The sequence below is a fragment of the Elephantulus edwardii genome, unplaced genomic scaffold (genome assembly GCF_000299155.1).
Source record: "Elephantulus edwardii isolate Elephantulus edwardi_28Jun2011 unplaced genomic scaffold, EleEdw1.0 scaffold00053, whole genome shotgun sequence".
NCBI lineage: Eukaryota > Metazoa > Chordata > Mammalia > Macroscelidea > Macroscelididae > Elephantulus > Elephantulus edwardii.
In genome coordinates, this window is record NW_006399803.1 from 10,966,287 (window position 1) to 10,987,467 (window position 21,181).

Below are 21,181 nucleotides of genomic sequence, written 5' to 3' on the forward strand. Positions count from 1 at the left end.
TATTTTTATAATTTTGTTATTAATGATAATTATTACTTTTACAATTCCCAATCCCCTAAAATCTTTTCTGGCATAGATTTAGTCTTTATAATCCAATTAGATAGTTGTCTACTACTATGTAGAATTTTTAAATCTAAACTATTTCCAAGCATTATTGGGACAGTGATTGAATTTGCTACTTTTTAAAAAGAGTTTGTGTGCTTTATTAAATTAAATTAGTAGCCTCAACATTTTCTTTATCCATTATTTTTCTTTTCTGTAGCTTCAGCATTTTCCTTCTACTTGTAAGCATATAAAAGGTAATTTGGCATAATAATACACATTATAACATCAGTCTTGGTTTCTATAAAATACACTGAACACTGAGTGAATAATAATGCTGGTAACTTCAGACTATGGCTCATACTTGGCAGTCTCTTTGCTGAGTTAGTTGCAGCTACAGGTGACTTAACTACCACATGATCTACCATCAGATGCCCAACTTATTTTTAGTTGAGTAGGAGGTCAGACAACAGAATATGTGGGTGATAGTCAGGTGCTTGTTTTTAGATTTTACCAAGCCAGACTACAATTTTTAAATTCAGATCTAACTGTTCTGTAAGAAAATGACTGAATTCTTGTTTATAGAATAAACCAAACATTTCCAAGAAAACTATTCTATATTTCAACTATTTATTTCAGAGGAAAAAAAAAAGACGTTTCATGGGGTAAGGGGGTATCTTTCATCATTTAAGTAACAGTGAATAATAAAACACATACAGGATACAGAGTAAAGTGGTTAATTAAAGAACAACTTCAGTTTGAAGAGCAATAAGCATGATAATAGACCATAAATTATGCTAAACAACATTTTACCTAGAAATTCAGAAAAGAAGTCATTATCTTCAAATATGTGTCTGAAGCTTTTTTTCTTTGGTGATTGCTTTACTAGTTTGAGTTATTCTTGTTTAAAGGGGTGAGAGAAACTACCCACAGAGAAAATACCCACAGAATTCAACTACATACACTTACCATGATGATCAAGTACCCCAAAATAAGAGAAATTACTCATTCCAAGTGATAACGCTAGAACTGGAAATCACTCAATAATGTTAAAGGGAGCTCTGGTGGCTTAACAAAAAGGGGCTACACTGGCAATCCAAAGGTACATGGTTTTAAATTCACCAGCTGCTCTGTGGGATAAAGTTGGGCAATCTCCTTCTGTGCATAACTGTCTCTGAAAACCCGCTATCAGGTCAGCTATGGGTCAGTTTTGAGTTGCTGGCCCACAAAAACAAGCCACTAGAACTCCCTAAAAGTAATTTTTTTCCCCTTTCTGCTCTGTTCACATATATAGGAGATGTCACCTTTCAGTGATATCTCACATGCACAGCAGTTAACTTTCAACTGCTTGCAGTAGTTACAGGTGGAGAAATTTGGTGAGTCATGTAAGACATTGATAATAGAAGCCATAGGGAAAGTCCATGACTTCACTTTTCTAAGATACAATAATGCTACACAAATTTAAGTTTTTTCACTATACACACATATACCTCAATATTACAATAAACTTTTAAAAAAGTCCTTTAAAATATAGAAAGCTGCATCATAACTTACCATATGGAAAGCCTCTGGAGAATGCTGAAAACTAAGCAGCATGTGAGAAAGAACTGCAAGAGCACCAGGTCTCACAAGAGGAAACCAAAGTCGATTAAAAACCTTCAAAAATGAGACAAAAAAAATTCATCTCATAATTTGCAGAAAAATCATTAATCACAGGGTCATAAACTATTTTTATACAAATGGGCCTCTTCCTGGAAAGTTTTCTCATAGTATTCTAGAGATATTGTAGCTGATGTTAGATGGATCTTGGCTGAAAGCAGGGAATACCAGAGGAATGTCTATCTGTGTTTCATTGACTATGCAAAGGCATTTGACTGTGTAGATCATAACAAACTATGGCTGACTGAGAAGAATGGGAATCCCAGAACACTTGATCATTCTAATGAGAAACTTATACTTGGACCAGGAGGCAGTCGTCAGAACAGAGCAAGGGAACACTGCATGGTTCAAAATTGGGAAGGGCGTACGCCAGGGATGCATCCTATCTCCATACCTTTTCAACCTATATGCAGAACAGATTATCCGGGAGGCTGGGCTCTATGAGGAGAAATGTGGGGTCAGGATTGGTGGACGATTTATCAACAATCTGCGTTATGCGGATGACACAACCCTGCTTGCTGAAACTGAAGAGGACCTGAAGTGCCTGCTGCAGAGTGTCAAGGACTGCAGCCTACAATATGGATTGAGGCTCAATGTCAAGAAGACAAAGATTCTCACCACTGGACCAATTGGCAGCATCAGGATGGATGGTGAAGAGACTGAGATTGTACACAGCTTTAGTTTGCTTGGCTCCACAGTCAACAGTCTTGGCACCAGCAGCCAGGAAATTAAAAGGCACATTGCCATGGGAAAGTCTGCTGTTAGGGACCTCTCCAAAGTACTGAAGAGCAATGGTGACTCTCTGGAGACTAAGGTGCATCTGATACAGGCTATGGTCTTTGCAATCAGTTGTTATGCATCAGAGAGTTGGACAATGACCAAGGAGGATAGAAGGAGAATTGATGCCTTTGAGCTGTGGTGTTGGAGAAGAGTCCTGAGAATACCATGGACTGCTAGGAAAACAGAAAAACAGAGATTTGTCCCGGAAAGGGTTAAACCGGGTGGCTCCTTGGAGGCAAGGATTCTGAGGCTCCGTCTAACATACTTTGGACATGTTGTGAGGAGAGGCTGGTCCTTGGAGAGGGACATCATGCTTGGGAGGGTGGAGGGACGATGCAGGAGAGGAAGGCCCTCTATGAGGTGGATTGATTCAGTGACTGGGATAATTGGGACGGGTGTGTCAGAGACAGTACGATTGGCACAGGACAGAGCGGAGTTTAGGGCTGTTGTACATAGGATCGCTATGAGTCGCAAACGACTCGATGGCACATAACAACAACAACAACAACATGTCATTAAACTCTACAGTAGTAAAAAGTTGGGGATTAAATGGTAGAGATCAAGAGAAATGTAATAGCTGAGCCAACCTTGAAAACTCACTAATGAAGTGAATACCTATCAAATGAAATTTAAAAGGAAAAGCTTCTTGGTTCATTAATTACTCAATTTATTTGTCAAATATTTATTGTACATCTTTAACTGCTATAGGTCAATGAATTAAAAAAAAAAGTCTTTGATCTCATAGGGTTTCTCTTGTAGATTTCTTGTAGAAAGTGAACTGTTGTTATGTACCTTCTAATCAGAATTGACTCATAGCTGACCGTCAAGCAGATTTTCAGAGGCAGTAAATAGTTTGAGAGATTTCCCATCTTTCTGTAGTGAAGCAGCTGATAAACGAAAACCATGAGCCTTGGAATTAGCAGTGCACGCACCTTCTTACCACTAAGCCACCAAAGCTCCCAGATGGTGAGGAGAGACAATAAAAAGGTATTGATAATTAAAAAGTGCCAAGACAGGTGACATACAATTATAAAATTGAGAGGAAAAAGAATAAACCTAGCAGATACTTGGGAAAAGAAGAGAGTAAGAAAAGTAAGCAGCATTGTAAAGGCATGTAATCCAGCGTGTATGGAGAATGTAAGTGGAGAGTATAAGTGAAAAACAAAGAACTGGCATATACATTGTTAAAGAAGAGATCAGAGAGGAAATAATTAGCTAGATCACAGAGAGCCTACTGTGTTACTTGCAGGAGAAAAATGGTAAAAGCAAAAGAATTACTGTAATCAATTAAGTGAGAGATAATTACAACTTTGCAAGAGGAGGACAGTGATGCAGAGCTGAGATCCTCAACATATTTTTTAAATGGAGTCAATGACATTTGTTCCATATAGGCTGAGTGAAAATGAAGAGATAAAGGTAATTTCAACGTTTTTAAGCTGTGAAAAGAGAACTATTAAAATGGGGAAGAGTGCAGTTAGGGAAGGAAATAAATCATGTTTTTGTAAGATTGTGGGTACCTTAAAAATGTTCCATGGAAAAAGAAACCGCCATGTAATAGCAGTTAGATGCATAGGGATAGAGTTCAAGAAGTCAATGACTTAGAAATATAAAACTGGCAATCATTAATTTAGAAAGCTATGGGAAGCCTGGTTCAGGCCATTTTTCAATCACTTGCTATGTATCTGAGAGCTAGAAAATGAATAAAGATGAGAGAAGGATAAATGCCTTTGACTTGTGGTGTTAGAAGGGAAATGAACATCCCACGGGCTGCCAGGAGAACAAGAATAGTTACAGTGCTCCTTATAGGCAAACATGGAGAGACTTTGTCTCATATGTTTTGGGCATTTTGCTAAGAGGAGTTGGTCTTGAAAAGGGACATGATACTTGGAAAGGTGAAATGTCAGCAAAAGAGAGATGGAACTGATTGACATAGAGACTGGAGCCATGGATGCAATTGTATCAGAGATGATGAAGATGGCACAAGATTGAACAGAGTTCCGATCTGTTGTTCATAGGATTGTTATGAGTTGTATTCCATTTGACAGCACCTAGTAACAACACACTCTGCAAGGTCTGAGAAGAATATAGTTGGAAGACTGAATTCTAAAGCATTCTAAGCTTAGAAAGTTCCAGAGAGTAATGCTAATGAATGTGTTTATTTCTAAAGCTTATTCATATTCTTTTAAAATAAGAACATACTCAAAACTAGTTGTAATATATAGCTTTATCTTTTACAGTTTCACAACAGGAAAACTGATTACATGAACCTGGCTTACCAGTTCTATTTTCAGTAAAGTAACATCTATTAAAATGGTAAATTTCTGGACAGCTGCCAGTCCTTTTAGTAGTGCAATCACCCAAGTATCAACATGTTGAGCCAAAGGCCAGGACAGCCAGTCGATCATTCTGAAAATCAAAGGAAAACAAAACTATTAACATTGAAAATGTTTTCCACCTTAAGGAACAAGAGTTGTAACAGATAATCATTTATTTTGTGACTTAAGTGTGTAAATGACACAATAAATGAGTATGGTGGGCATTTCTAATTACGTGAGCTGACAGTTTCCTAAAGTTAACACGTGTGTGTGTTACGTGCTGTCAAACAGACTATGACTCAGTGATCCTCTGGACAATAGATCAGAACCTTGCCCTATCCTGCAGTATCCTCTGGATCTTGAGCCCACCTGCTCCATGCTTGAGCCCATTGTTCCAGTTACTATATCATATATGATACATATTATACTCTACAGTCTCCTCTTCTCTGACCCACCTCTATTTCCATAATAATGTCTTTTTCCAAGAACTAGTCTCTCCTAATAAAATACCCCAAATATGTGATACATGAAGTTTTACCAACCTTGCCTCTAAGGAGTACCCAGGTTATACTTCCTCTAAGACAGATTTGCCACTCTCTTCTCTAACACCACAGCTTAAAGGCATTCATTCTTGAGTCATCCTTTATAATTTAGTTCCATTAAAAAATTATTTCTAAGTTACAATTATACAGAAACAAAAATTTTAATTTATACTATATATAGTGCTATCAAAGGGAGATCTGCTCTGGTGGCCCAGTGGTAAGGAGTTGCACTGACAAACCAAAGGCAGACTGTTCAAATCTACCAGATGCTTCTCTGGAGAATGATGGGCAATTTCCTTCCATGGGATTTACAGACTCTGAAAACCCACTGGAAGATCACATATGAGTCGGTTCCAATTCTACTACTATCAGCTGGAGTTCTGAGTAATAATTGAGAATTTTAGGCAAACTTAAGAAGAGTAGATCAAGCATGCTGTTATTCTGTTAAGTGATGTCGAGTATAACCCACAGCGATCCCATCCTGTACTAGCCTCACAATTTCGGAAACACTCAAAAACCACTGCTAAAGCCACTGTGTTGATCCACAGTGGTGAAGGGTGTCCCTCTTTTAACAACATGCACAAAGTATGTGAAAGGAAGCTTTATTTCCTTTGCCTCTAAGGAGCACTCTGGCCGAACCTTCTCCAAGGAATATCTATTTCTTTGGCTGTAAATAGGATATTCAGTATTCTTATCCACAGCTCAAACGCATCAATTCTTCTTCTGTTGTCCTTATTCACTGTCCAGCTCTCAGATGCACAGCAAGTAAACGTAAAGACCATGTCCTGAATTGGGAGCATGACAATCCTCAAACTGCTCCTTAATAATTTGGAAAGGTCCCTGATTGCAGGCTGACTTTCCCAGTGAAAGCAAGGTTGTGTCAAATGCATAACACAGCTTACTGACGAGTATTCCTCTGATCCTGATGTATCCTCTTTCCATACCTATTCAATCTGTATGGTGAGATCTGATAGCACAGCTATCAGAAACACACAGATATCAAGAAGATTTCTTTTAAAAAGTTCAACATGAAATGCACTACTAACAAGCTGTATTTTAAACCGCAGGTTTATCCCTTTAAAAATCTTTAAAAAAGACAGCTTCAACTACATATATGACACTACATAAGTAGAGAGTTTTCAATTTGCATTAATCAACTTTTTTCTTATATATCAACCCAGTCTAATCAAAGACAGACAAGGGAAATTATATGCCTGATAGAGACTGTAACAAAAATGAAAAATCCACCAAATGAGGATTTAAACAACTCCAATGTTTCTATCATTTGATGTAGTAATCTAACTTTCAGATTTGTTGTGAGGTGACTCCCAACTTATTTCCAACTCAGAGTGACCCTGTGGACAACACTGCCCTGTCCTTAGAATCCCTGCTATTCTCAGCCCATGGTTGAGGGTCCAACTCATTGAACACTTTGCTCTTCTTGCTGATCCTCTACTTTACAAAGCATGATGTCTTCTTTAGGGACTGGCCTCTCCTATTATCTAGCTCAAAGTATGTGAGATTAAGCCTTGTCATCCTCACTTAAAAGGAACATTCTGGCTACATGTCATCCAAGAGAGATTTGATCGTCCTCTTGACTGTGGTTGGTCTATTCAATATTCTTAACCAGCATCATAATGAAAAAGCATCAGATGTTCTTGGCCTTATGAATTCATGGTCCAATTTTTCCATGCTTCTGAGGCAACTTAAAATATTACAGTTTGGGCCAGACATACCTTACTCCTGAAAATGATATCTCTGTTTGGGTTTTGGTTTTGTTTTTTTTTTAAGAAAACAATAAAACACAAACCCAAACTTTAACAAGTTCTTTTGCAGCAGATGTGCTCTATGCAAGGCACCAATGTCCTGACTTCTGCTTCCATGGAAGTTGACTACAAAGTGAAATGAAAGCCTTGAAAACGTCAATCTTTTCTTCATTATATTAGTGTATAATCTTTAGGATTGTATTTTAATAACAGAAAAACTATTATACTCTGATACATTCTATTACATACATATGTACTATATTCCATTATAAAATAAAACATGGATATAGTGTTCTGGTTTTAAAATCTTAATTCACTATTTAAGCTGATTTCAACTCCTATTTTTCCTGTATTATAAAGTAGGATTGCCCTGTAGGGTTTCATAAATTGTAATCTTTAAAATAGCAGAGCAAGAGGTCTTTTCTCTAGTGTCACTGTTGGTGGGTTCAAATCTTTGACTGTTCAGTGGGTAACCTAATGCTTAGCAGTGTATTCTTACTATCTCTGCAATTACTTATCTTTTCTGTATCTCCATTTCCTCACCCATGTTTGTTTCATCAGGAGCTGTCAATTTATGGTGACCCTGCGTACCACAGAATGAAACAGACACTGCTGATCCTGAGCCAGCCTTACACTGCCTGCTGGGCTGGAGCCAGCTGCTGCAGCCACTGTGTCATCCACCATATCAAGAATCTTAGCAGTAGCAATTATTCTTCAGTCTTTCTGAATTAGTGTCCAACCTTCTTATGCATGTGAGATGCTGAAAATACTATCCTTTTGGTCAAGTACACAGATAAGTATGCTTTTATTATAGGGTTGTTGTAAACATTAAATGAGTTAATAAATAACACTGGATCTACACATTAGAATTCTTCTCTTCCACCAAATACTACTATATTGCAATAAATACTACAGTCGTATAAAATGCCAGAAATGAATACTATATAAGCAAATATGCTATCAAAAGAGCAACTACCAGGCTAAGACAACTGACTTTTAGGGACAATTTCTTCCTGTAACAGTCAGATCCGATGTGACAGTAAACACACACAAAATAATCATCATCATTAACTAACTTTTAAATTTATATATTTTTTTCTTAACAGTTGTGCATTGTTGTTGTTAGGTGCTGTTGACTCAAGTATGACTCATAGCACCCTACGAACAAAAGATCTGCACCCTTTGTATCCCGTGTCTTCCTCACTTCCAGACACACGAGAGCCCACTGCAGTAGTCACCGTGTCAATCCACATGTTTGGTAGTCTTCCTCTCCTTCGCCAACCGTCCACCCTTTCCAGCACCATGTCCTTTTCTAAGGAATAACCTCTCCTAGCAACATGCCCAAAGTATGTGAGGTGAAGCCTCATAATTCTTGCCTTTAAAGAGCATTCTGGCTGTACTCCTCCAAGACATATCTGTTCGTTCTCTTGGCCATCCATGGGATATGCAGTGGTCTTCTCCAACACCACAGCTCAAAGGTGTGTCAAATCTTTTCCTGTCATCCTTATTCACTGTCCAGCTCTCAGATGCATAACAATTAATTGGAAAGACCATGGCCTGAATCAGACGCACCGAAGTCCTCAAACTGACATCACTACTCTTCAGTAACTTAGAGAGGTCCTTAACTGCAGACTTTCCTAGTGCAATACATCTCCTTATTTACTGACTGCTGGTAACAAGAGTGTTCATGGTCGATCCAAGATGAAGCTGTTATAGTTTCAATATCCTCTACATCCATCCTATCATTCCAGTGGTAAGAATCTTTGTTTGAAACTGAGATGCAATCTGTACCAAAGGCTGCATTCCTTGATCTTTTGCAACAGGTGCTTCAAGTCCTCCTCACTTTCAGCAAGGTTTTATCATATGCAGGAGTCTCCCTCCAATCCTGATGCCACACTCCTCTTCATAGAGTCCAGCTTCTCAGATAATCTGCTTAGCATACAGACTGAATAGGTATGGAGAAAGAATACTACCTTGACACACTCCTTTCTCAATTTTAAACCATTCAGTGTTTCCCTTGCTCTGTACACACAACAGCTCCTGGTCCAGGTAGGGGTTAAGCATAAACACAAGTAATTACCCACATTAACACCAGCGTTGTTTTGCTTTTACATTAAAAAGATATTCTATCAGATATTTTGAGTGGTCTCAAAATATAAATGTGCGTTAACTAAGTTTCTGTACATTTCAAAATTCACTACACAATTTTATTTTTCTGTCCATCTTTTCCCCAAAACAGCTACCAGTCCTTAAAGTAGTTTCTGATATAGATTCTGATAGTTGTTCTACATCTCTGAAGTGTATTTAAGCGTATTCTTACGTTTGTGGCCACGTGTATGTGCATGTGTAGGTATGTATGGAATAGGAATTAGGATACTTGCATTTATATACAAGGAATGAATACACCATGTTGTAGTTGTTAGGTGCTGTCTAGTTAAGGATAACTTATAGCAACCCTGTGAACAACAGATCTGAACCCTGTTTTACCCTGTGCCATTCTCATCATCTCTGACACACAGGAGTCCTACGATAACTACAGTCATTGTGTCAGTCCATCTCATCCAGGGTCTTCCTCTCTCTTACTGACCCTCCCATCCTTCCAAGCATGTGTCCCTGTCAAACAAATAACCTCACCTAGCAACATCCTCAAAGTATATGGGACAAAGTTTCTCCATCCTTACCTCTAAAGAGAACTCTGGCTACATTTCTCCAAGAAATATATGTTCGTTCTTTTGGCAGTTCATGGGATAGTCAGTACTATTCTCCAACACACACGATTAAAGGCATTGATTCTTCATCTACCATCCTTATTCATTGTTCAGCTCTCAGAACAGGAACACCTTAGTTTTCACCAACTGCTATCACTGCTCCTCTGTAATCTGGAGAGGTCCACGACAGGGTTTGCTCAATGTAATATATCTACTGAATGCGAGAACATAGATACTGATTGTGGATCAAAATACGAAGACGTTACTGACAATTTCAATGTTTTCTCCACCTACTGATGTTGGGCTATCACTTCAGTGGTGAGGATTTTTGTTTTCTTGATGTTGAAATGCAACCCATACAGAAGGTTATGGTCTCTGAACTTCTACAGCAAGTGTTTCAGGTCCTTCTCACTTTCAGCATGCAAAGTTGCATCATCTGCATAACCTAAGTTGTTGATGAGGTTCCTCCAGCCCTGATGCCACATTCTCTTCAGTGTCTGGCTTCTCAAATGATTTTATCAGGGTAGACTGAATATGGAGAAAGGATACAACCCTGATGCACACCTTTCCAGATTTTAAATGCAGTGTTCCCTTGCTCTGTGACAATAGTTTCTGAGTCTAGGTATAGGTCTTGCATGAGCACAATTAAGTGTTCTGGGATTCCTGTTCATTTCAACGTTAGCCATAATTTGTTAAGATCCACACTGCCATATGCCTCTGCACAGTCAAGAAAATACAAAGAGACATTCTTGTGGTATTCTATTTTCAGTCAAGACCCATATGACATCAGTAAAGTTATCTCTAATGCCACAGCCTCTTCTAAACCCAGCTTGAACTTCTGGCAGTTCCCTGTCAATGCACTGTTTCGGTTGTTATTCGATGATTAGCAGTAATAATTTGCTTCCATGTGATACTAAAGATACTGTTTGATAGTTTCCACATTCTGTCAGATCACCTTTCTTGGAAGTAAAGATCACTTCTAGTCAGTCAGCTGTCCTCCGAAATTCTTGGCTTAGACTGGTGAGTATGTTCAGGGTTGCGTTTGTTAACTGAAACATGTCAATTGATATCCCATAGATTCCTTGGGCCTTATTCTTTTGCTCATATCTTTAATATGGCTTCAACTTTGTCATTACCACTGGCTTTTGTTCATATGGTACTAATGAACTTTTTTCATGTCAACAATTCCTTTTGGTACAGTGACTCAGTGAATTCTTTCCCTATTATTTACTAAGAACAGTCTGATAGTGTGCTGGACTGCTAGCGGAAAATGTAGTGGCTGGAACTAACGGACTATTCCAAGGGAGAAAGATGAGGCCGACTGTGTCCATTAAGAACCACAGCCTTGGAAACTGGACAATGCACTTGTACTCTATGAGTCAGAAATGGCATGATGAGATGTTTTGTTCTAGGTACTGTGCTAAGCATGGCTGGCAATCCCACATGCTGGAGAGTAGAAATGACCACCACAGGATGTTCAAAGTGATGGCCTCCAGGCTTTTGCCCCAAGATGCCGAGAGGTAGGGTCAAACTATCATCCTTTTGGTTACTACTAGAGTGCTAAACTGTATCCCCTAGGAACTTACTGAACTGATTTGGTGGTTTTTTTGTTTTGTTTTTTACTATTGCTGAGAACATAGAGGCTAGTAAGGGAAGTTTTCTGCTTCACACTGGCAAGAAAATGTAGAGATTGGTCAAAATTCACATTATTAATAGACTGTGGTACTTTTATTTTAAGGTCTGACAGAATAGCATGCAGTATAATGTGTTTTGGTACACTTGATTTATGTATTGGTTCTTTCACTTCAGTTTCACTGGTTTGAATATGCCTAAATCATTCATCAACAGGTTTGCCAGGTAGATTTATTTCCACAATTAATACAATAATATAAAGTACTATATTTCATGTATTGATTTTTATTAACTTGAATTCTAAGTAAAATTTACTTAATCTGAAGTACCAATTCAAAATATCTAAGGACCATTTCATTACAGTGTAACGATCTATTTTAAAATCATATGTACTTCACTAGACTGAGTTCAAAAGCAGTGATTTTAGTTTTTTTATTTGAATCCTCAGTACTTACCAAAGAATCTAAAGAGAAGCCTCAGTGGTACAGTGGTTAAGTAATGGTTAGTACTGAAAGCTTGGTGGTTTGAATTCCCTAGCAGTTCTGTGGAACACACATGCACCTAATCCCCTTTGAAAGGATTACAGTGTTGGAAACCTTATGAGATCATCCTATTCTGCCTTATAGTATCTCTGTGAGTCATAGCCAGTTTTTGTCAGTATAAAACAAGGAGTATTGAGCAGACACTCAAATCTGTTGAGTAAATAGTTTTTTTCTGTGGTTAAAAAAAAAGCCTACACATAACTTTAAATCCTTAACATTATAACTGGTAATACCCCAAAAGGCCATAAAGTAGATTAAATCTTAATTTTCAGAGAAAAAACCCCACAATTTCCATGTTTAGATAGCAGATTCAAGGTTGAGCCAGCCTAAGTTTTATTTGTTCCAATGTTTGAACTATACCCTCTCCTTACTTACCAACTATTCTCTTATCTAACATTTTGCATTTAGGTAAATAGTAAAAATATGACTTTTGGCCTCATATTTGGCAGTGACAAATGACTAGGTGAGAAGTGAGAGCAACACTGGCTGTGATCGTTATGGTTTTATATCACCTTGGCTGGGCCACAATTCTTAGTAGCTTGTTAAGTTATATAAAGATGTGATTTGGCAGTTAACCTTTACATTCCAATAACCCTAATTTTTTCACGTTACAACCTGGCCTCTGCCTATTCTGAGAATAGGGTACAGTGAGAAATTTCAAGTAGAAAACTAGATTACAGCTTTAGAAAAATCGGATCAAACAAAAGTAGGATCAAATTTTCCTGTGGCAATAGACACAAAAGAGTATAAACTTTCTCCTTTAGAAGGTGGTTTTATACATTCTCTATCATTCTTGTTCCCAATTTCACTGACACCTGGCCTTATTTCATTTACTAATGTTACTTGACTGGCTTGTACTACAGTATTAGGATTTGCAGCTTTCTTGTATGGAGACAGTATAGGCAACCAACAAACGCATTTTAGATTGGGGGGAACAGAGTGTATGGGAAAGTACAGGATAGAGGAATAGTAAAAATAAAAGAGATAAGTGATTGCAAACAAGAAGACTGATCAGGAAATACTGCCAAATACTAAAAACCTAAACTCATGGTGATGAAATAATGAAAGGGCCAGTCTAAGAAATGTCTTAAAGAAAGAATCCAAAGGCTTTACTTTATTACTAATGTTAATCAAATGGAATGAATAATTATATCTATTTGTGCTCTGATATGTCAGAGATTGAGTAAGAACAAAAATTGGGCCATAACAATATGGTCTACTTTCATCTCTAGCAGAGTGACTGAGTTGTTTATTCATTGGTAAATGCAATATTTAGGTAGCCTGGAAACAGACTTGGGTTTGAATCCCCAGATCCACCATTTGCAACCTGGATAACATGACCTAGGAAAAATTATTTAATCACTCAGCTTTCTCAACTATAAAATGGGTTTTACTAAGTATAAAGTGACTTATGGTATGAGAAGGAAAAGGTTAGCTATCATTACCTCTATCATTTCATTTTCAATGACATTACCTATAATTTTCTACAACTTCCTATTTCACTATGAAACTTTCAAAATATTCACCTCAAAAACAAAGAGTTAAGCATTATCACTGTAATACCAACAAGTGAGTGCTGTTGCTTTGAGAACCCGAGTAGCCTAGTATGTAGGGTGTCATGCTACTAACCTAAAGATGGCGTTCTAGCAGCCTCAAGGGAGAAATATAGGCAATCTCCTCTTTCAGAGATTTACAGCTTTTGAAAACCTGCTGGAGAGTTAGGTATGAATAGTTTTCAAATCCACAAAAATAAATTTGAGTTTTTTAGTTTGTTGCTAAGCAGGGCATAGAAGTAGTAGTAGTATGAAAAGATGAGTAACAGCGCTAAGTTAAACACATAAAAATTAGAACTGGTAAAGCAGTAAGAGTAAAGGGAAATGGGAATATCAAGAGAAAGTAATCAGGAAGAAAATCCTAATAGCACAGAGTCATAGGAGTTCTAGAATTTCTAGAATAGTAAATATAAGGATATAAATTTGAAAAATGAAATTAATGTCACCAAATGTGACAAAAAGGTCACCACAAATCAGACAGTAACAGGATATCACACACAAGAATAAATCCATTTATACAGCCATTTCTCCAAGATACAAACCATTTCCATAAATCTCAGAATTTAAAAAGGAACAATAAAAAATTAGAATTTCAAGTTATAAATTGATTTATGTTTAGTAGCAAAATGAAAAGTAGAAAAGGTAGATGATTAAAAGTCAGTCATTGCTATGAAGTTAGAAACAACTCATACTAATTCTCAAGCAAGTTCTCAGAAGATGTAAACTGGATGAGAGGAGATTGCCCATCTTTCTCCCACAGGCTAACTGGAAGATTCCAACAGGCTTTTTAAACATTTGCACAAAATAAGGAAAAAAAGTGTGCCTGAATCCAGTCCATGGTCTTTATAATTGCTTCCTATGCATCAGACAGCTGGATAATTACTAAGGATGATAGAAGGATTGATGCCTTTGAGTTGTGGTGCTGGAGAGGAGTCTTGAACAATAGGTCTTGGAGACCTATTTCACTTTCCAAGAAAGTGACGCCAAGTTTCTCCTGCAAGGCTAGGATTTTGAAGCTCCGTCTCTTGTACTTTAGGCATGTGGCCAGGAGGGACAGATCCTCAGAAAAGGACATCATGCTTAGAAATGTGGAGGGTCAGCGCAGGAGAGGAAGATCCTGGATGAGATGGACTGATACAGTGACTAGGGCCATGAGGGTAGGTATGTTGGGATTCATGTTGAACATAGGGTCGCAATGAGTCGCAGGCAGCTCAAGGCACAAAACAACAAGGGAAAAAAGTAAAGATCCTCAAGGCATAGTACATAAGGAGTTGCCCTGTTAACTGAGGACAACCCAACCCTGTTAATCTCTCTAGTAGTTTGAATTCACTACCAGTGGCTCTGTGGGAGAAAGATGGACTCTTTCCCTTGTGTAGCAGCCTTGGGAACCTGCTGGAAGGCCTGCTAGAGAGTCTGCTGGATGGTTAGGACTCCATGGTCATGAAGTGGGTTTTTTTTTATATTCTCTGATATAAACAACAACAAATCTCATTGTATAAGCTCAAAATGTGCACATTTGAAGAGAAAACTGGTGAACTCTAAGATAGTATTGATATTCTTCCCCTCAGAAAGCAACATAGGTTTTTTGTCTTTACAGTCAATTTCTCAGTAAAGCATTCCTCGATAACCTTATTTAAAATTACAAACCACTGTCCCACTCTAGGTATCTCTATTTTTCTTTCAACAAACACGTAATTATAAACAAGGAACAGAATCAAATTTAAGAAGCATTGTTAGTTTCTTTCTATAAACTACTATAATGAATCTACAAAAATGACTACTACATGTCTAGAATTTAACACCTTTGGAGTCAGAACTCATTTTTAAATAATGAAATGTATGAAATTTCTCATCTATGTCTCCTCACTAGAAAATAAGCCCATAAAGGTAGATATATTTGTTTTGTTCAAAGATGTTTTCAACACTGCCTTGGAAATTATGAGCTTATTCTTAGAAATGTGGGAATGAAACTGTAAAACATCAAAGTTAAAGAGAAATCTATAAAAGCTACCAGGGAAACTACCTACAACAGAGTAAGAATCAGACTGGTAGCCAACTTACAGCAATCACAGATATCAAAAGAAAATGAGTAGTATTTCCAAATTGCTAAAAGAAAATTACTATAAAATAAAAATTTTGTATCTTATTTAAATTATTTGCTTAAGATTATGGGGGGAGTGGGAGAGATTTCAAAAAGCAAAGGCTAAGAATAGAGTGCCCATATACTCTTGTAGAAATAGTATGTACTCAACAAGGAAGCAAAAAGAACCCAGAAGGAAGAAATGGGTTAAAATGAGCAAAGAAAAAAATATGTGTGTTAATGATAAGTGTACTCCTTGGAGGCAAGGATTCTGGGGCTTCGCCTGACATACTTTGGACATGTGGTAAGGAGAGACAGGTCCTCGGAGAGGGACATCATGCTTGGTAAGGTGGAGGGACAGCGCAGGAGGGGAAGGCCCTCTATGAGGTGGATTGATTCAGTGACTGGGGTAATCAGGATGGGTGTGTCAGAGGCCATGCGATTGGCACAGGATAGAGCAGGGTTTAGGGCTGTTGTACATAGGGTCGCTATGAGTCACAAATGACTTGAGGGCACGTAACAACAACAATGATAAGTATGCTCAAAATCCAAGCTATTCCTGGCTATACAATAAGTATATATAATTGGAAATGGATTTGTAAATGAGTCAAGATGCCTTATCAGGGAAATTGCTGTTGTGTCCTTGAAATTCCAACTAAGAACCACCCTGTGTACAACAGACAGAAAATAAAGTTTCATTTTAATTTTAATTATTTCTTTACGTCTTTCAATACTCACAAAATATAACCAAAAATGTCTTCTCCTCTCAAATCTACAATCACCACTCATAATGTCATTTAGAAATACCTGCAAAGAGCTTGGGTCATACTTGCATCTTTGACATTTGGATCTGTAGTAAGGCTCCTGATGAGAACTGTAATCATCTGCAGAGGAATATGCTGTACAAGGCTTGCCAATGTTACAGAAGGTTCATATGATGCATCTGTATTTCAAATAAAAAAGGTTCACATATTGACATATATTTTTTTTAAAAACTGCAGCAAAAGTATTAGCAACTTAGAAAGTGACACTTATACTATGTCTCATGGATAGACAATTTACATGAAGAATGTACAGAAATGATAGGGGAATATTTCTTAGGGGCACATTTATTTAAACCATATAAAACTATATATAATCAAAAGCCAAGAATTTTACTGCTAATGTTAAAAAGAGTCTATGGAAAGCTAATAGCCACAACGTAGATAACACAACCAAAACCCAATGTAGAGATTTCATGTATATTGCTGGTAATTAATTTAGGAATGTTATCTAATTCATGAGATTGCAAGCCTGGTTAAAACTTCACCACATTTCTGGTTTCGATAAACAGAAGGTGAAATAAACAAAGAATCTACGGTTTTGGCTCTGTATCTCTCAACTTATATACTTGGAAGTTCTAAGGCAGAATAAGGAATTCATACTCACAGGTAACATTTCTAAGTTGGAAAGTATTTTCTTTCCAAGTATCATTTGCTTCTCTGCCTTGTGAGGATGCAATTCGTAACACCCACAAAACCTTTTCCTGTCTTCCTTTCTTTCATTTTACCTGTATCCCCTTTCGCACACACTACTGTAGCAGAAAATACCAATGTACTGCATAATTAATTGTGATAACCTAGTAATAAAGCAAATGTAATAGTATGAATGGAAAAAAATGGGGTTGGAGTGGGATTAAGGAATTCAAAAAGGAGAAAAACTCTGCAAAATGATAGGGTCACACACAATAATAACATGGTAACTATTATGCTACCATTAGTCACTAATATATAGCAGCTTTATATAGCATCTGTCATCATCATAGAATGCTTCATGGAGGTTGGCTAATTAAACTTGTTTATCATCAAAGATCTTGGACCTACCCTTTCTCAAGCCAAAAAAAGGACACTCCCTGTTTTTAAGGTAGAGAAAGTAGTATATGTACTAAAAACACCAACTCAAGTCAGAATGTACACATAGCTGGCTCTCCAGTGGGTTTCCAAGGTTGCAAAAAGGTTGAGGAAAGATTGCCCATCTTTCTTCCAAAAGCCTACATGGGATGGGTAACATTTTGGACAAGGAGTATTAGGATAAATATTTTCCTAGCCAGAAAAGCAATCACCGCACACGTGTGAAACATACTGAGTTTTCAAATGATAGTCTCTTTAAACACCAGCACCTCACCTGTGGAGGAGATGCTTGCAAAAACTTCTTGCAGAGAAGGCAACAATGTTGCAGGCTCAGCCTTCCAGATGTTCTGCAGCAAGTTACTCACTTTTGTCACCTGGGAGACATATTCCCGCAGCTCTTTCTCGTGAGTGGACACACACTGGAAGTGGCCGATGGTCCGAACCAACTGCTGGCAGAAGGTGATCGACAATTTCCCCTTGGGAATACACTGCACAAAATCGGTCAGGAGGTCACTCAGGCGGGCACACAGCTGCGGCTCTGGCCTCTCGCATACCATCCGTAATACCTCTACCTGCAGCAAGCTGAAGAGATCCAGCACCGACGGGCAGCTTATGATCAGCTTCAGGCCATTGTGAATGTAGTCCAGGATGGCTACGTCCTTCCTGTCCAGAGAGTGGTAACCCTGCTGAAGAAGGCCCAGTACAAAGGTCTTGTTGAAGAAGGACTCGAACTCTGGTCGGTGATAGCGTGCGTAAGCCTCCAACACTTGGTGCCCCACCTGCCGCTGGAAAGGATCCTCGCCTTCCAAGATGAGCCGGGTGGTCAGATCAAACATGGCCTCGCACTGTGCCTCATCTAGCCCGTGTTCCGCCGACTCCACCACCTTCCGAATAATCACGCGCTTTAGGGGCAGCGGGTGCGAAGAACTCACCAGCCCCTCCAGGATCTTGTCCATTGTGGCTACGCGGCAAGGCGAGGGCCAGGGGGTAAGGAGAAGGTGGTGACAGCCTGGAGGACCGACAGGAGAGCCTCCGGACGGAGGGGAACTTGAAACGAAACAGCGGGACTGGCCACCGCCACTGCCGCCTCACTAGCCACATTTATCGGGTAGGAATGTCCATCCAGTCCCAGGCACGAGCTGGAAGGCAAGGGGCGCCTACGAACTAGTACTACCTTTTGCCGGTCTAAGGAGCCGCCTCCTTGGCCCCGCGGTACCTGTCAACATTTAGTGGGGAGGGCCGGGTGGGGTCACCTGGAGGCAGTGAGTTCGCAAGGCTGGAAGGTTCAAGTCGGAAGGTGAGGAGGCGTACCTCCTCGTCTCGGGGCAGGTGTGGGCGTCCAGGCTCCAGCAGGTCGTGAGTAATATCCGGTGCTCAGCTAAGTTTGGAGTGCCAGTCCGGGAGACTGCCAAGAAGAGCAGCCGGGTAGCCGAGAGATGGGCGAACACCCTTGACCCGGATTTAGAATACCTGGAAAACAGGAAGTAAAAGATGTAGGAAGCTCCGGGAAAGCCCGCCCCGCGGCTCTCATCGTCCTATCTCTTTACATCTCGGCTCTTCAACTCGCCGACTCCCGTCCGCTGCGCTCCGACAAGCCCATTCCCTTGGCCCGCCCCTTCTTTGCCGCGGAGGCGTGGCCACTTCCAGTGGGGCACATTACGACGGTGGCGTCATTGAGCACGTGTCTCCAGTGAGTCACAGGTGTTTTCTCGCGGCTCTAGAAACTGTCAGGGTGGTCACCACTCGTTGACCTCCGAAGATTCCTCGTGAGAGTTCAAGAAAGCCTTACTCGCTTAAAAGCTATGTATTAGAATGTGGGAAACACAAGAAGATAGAAAATAAGGAAAAAGAACAATACAGAGAAGAAATAATGTCCCAATGGTTTATTAAGAAATGAGCTAGGTTTTCTCATCAGTTCATAAATCTGACTGTCCTTATCAGTTAGGGCTATGAAGGCTGGCACTAGTGGTGGGATAGTTTTAACTTCCGTAAGAGTTTTCATCACAGAGGTTTTGACAAGTCCCATATAAAAAAACCATAAATACTGCCCAAGAAGTGGGTAAAAAAAGTATGAAAGACTTAGGTCTGTTCATTCGAAATAAAAAGAAAACCTAACCCATCGCGGTGGAGTCTGTTACGATTTATGACTACCTATTAGAGCACATAACAACAAACAACATAGAGTGCATTAGAATTGCTCCACAGCGTTCTCCTACAGAGTGGCCCACCTTTTAGTTGACAAATGAGAACCACTGTGTTACCAGGGCTCCTTACTACATAAAACAGTTCTTTTAAATTAGGTGAATATTTTGACAAAATTTTACATGTCTAGTGGTAATGACTGGACAATGTATAAAAACGACATACTTGATGCTTCCAAATTGTGTTGGAAGGGTGCTAAATATTCCTTGAAGAAACTAGATCAAATATGTATCTTGGAGAAGGTGCAGCCAGAGTGCTTCTTGGAGGCAAAGATGATTTAGCTTATATTTTGGGCATGTTGCTAGGACGTGCTATTCCTTGTAGAGGGACTCCTTGTTTGGAACATGTGGGGATGGCAAAGGAGAGAGACACCCTCTACCAGGTGAATTGACATAGTGACTGCCTCAAGTGGTTTGAGTGTGTCAGAGAGATTGTGAGGATGGCACAGGATAGGACAAGATTTAGATCTGTTGTTCATAAGGTCACTACGAGTCATATTTGACACCACCTAATGAATAAAGACAGTGCTAAGGAGCTGTGCTGCTAACTCAAACTGCTAACACAGTTTGAATTCACCAGCTGCTTTATGGGAGGAAGATGGGCAAGCTCCTTCCCTGAAATTGTACTGACTCTGAAAACCCACCAGAGGGTCAGTTTTAATTTGATGGTGCATAACAACATGCATACAGAAAATAAAAATAACAAAACTAAGAAAAAATGTGTATAGATTGATAGTGACTGCAGCAATGGAATCAAATAAGGATGGCATAGGATAGGATTCAGGTATATTGTTCATAGGGTCACTGTGAGTTGTACTCTACTCCAAGGTACTTAACAACAACATGTATATATTTATATGAATTGAAGATCTATCTGAATTGAAGATGGCTTATAATTCAGAACAGAGTTTTTGTGCTCTCTCAAGTTAAATCCCAAAGATTCACAGTAAGATTTTAAGCTTTAATCAGAGGCTTTTATGTTAGGAAATATTGCCTAATATCACCCTCTGGAAATATCTGATTCATTAAAGAAATTCATTATTGATAGCCTGTGATACAGGCAAAACCCTTAGATTATCTGTAATATCCATAGGAAAATGAACAAAATTTTAACTTGTTTCATTTGTTAAATTGTGAGGTGACACTGAGTTGGTTTCTACTCCACAGCAATGAAGTTATTTTAGGAGTGAAGGGTGGAGGTATCCTAGGAAAGAGGTATTATGCAAATAAATAAGGCAAGAGCAACTGGCCTTCAAGATGAAAGTTTATCTGGCAAGAGCCCCCTAGGACAGGGAGAGTGGGTTATCTGTTCATGATTATGTTTTCTAAGAAGATTCTCACCACTGGACCAATTGGCAGCGTCAGGATGGATGGCGAAGAGATTGAGATTATTCACAGCTTCAGTTTGCTTGGCTCCACAGTCAACACTCTTGGCACCAGCAGTCAGGAAATCAAAAAGCGTATCGTGATGG

The 21,181-nt window shown here is 39.0% G+C and overlaps 1 protein-coding gene across 1 annotated transcript in view; it reads right to left on the minus strand.

Annotated features, from left to right (window-relative positions):
- Positions 1-18,975, minus strand: part of USP38 (ubiquitin specific peptidase 38) — a 47,558-nt gene extending 28,583 nt beyond the window's left edge. The window contains exons 1-4 of the mRNA XM_006887013.1: positions 17,783-18,975; positions 16,427-16,562; positions 4,758-4,887; positions 1,597-1,698 (exon numbers count right to left, since the gene is read on the minus strand). Coding sequence (XP_006887075.1) covers positions 1,597-1,698; positions 4,758-4,887; positions 16,427-16,562; positions 17,783-18,464 — 1,050 coding nt within the window. The 5' untranslated portion in view covers positions 18,465-18,975. The remainder of the gene's footprint in view (positions 1-1,596; positions 1,699-4,757; positions 4,888-16,426; positions 16,563-17,782) is intronic.
- Between the last annotated feature and the right edge of the window lie 2,206 nt (positions 18,976-21,181).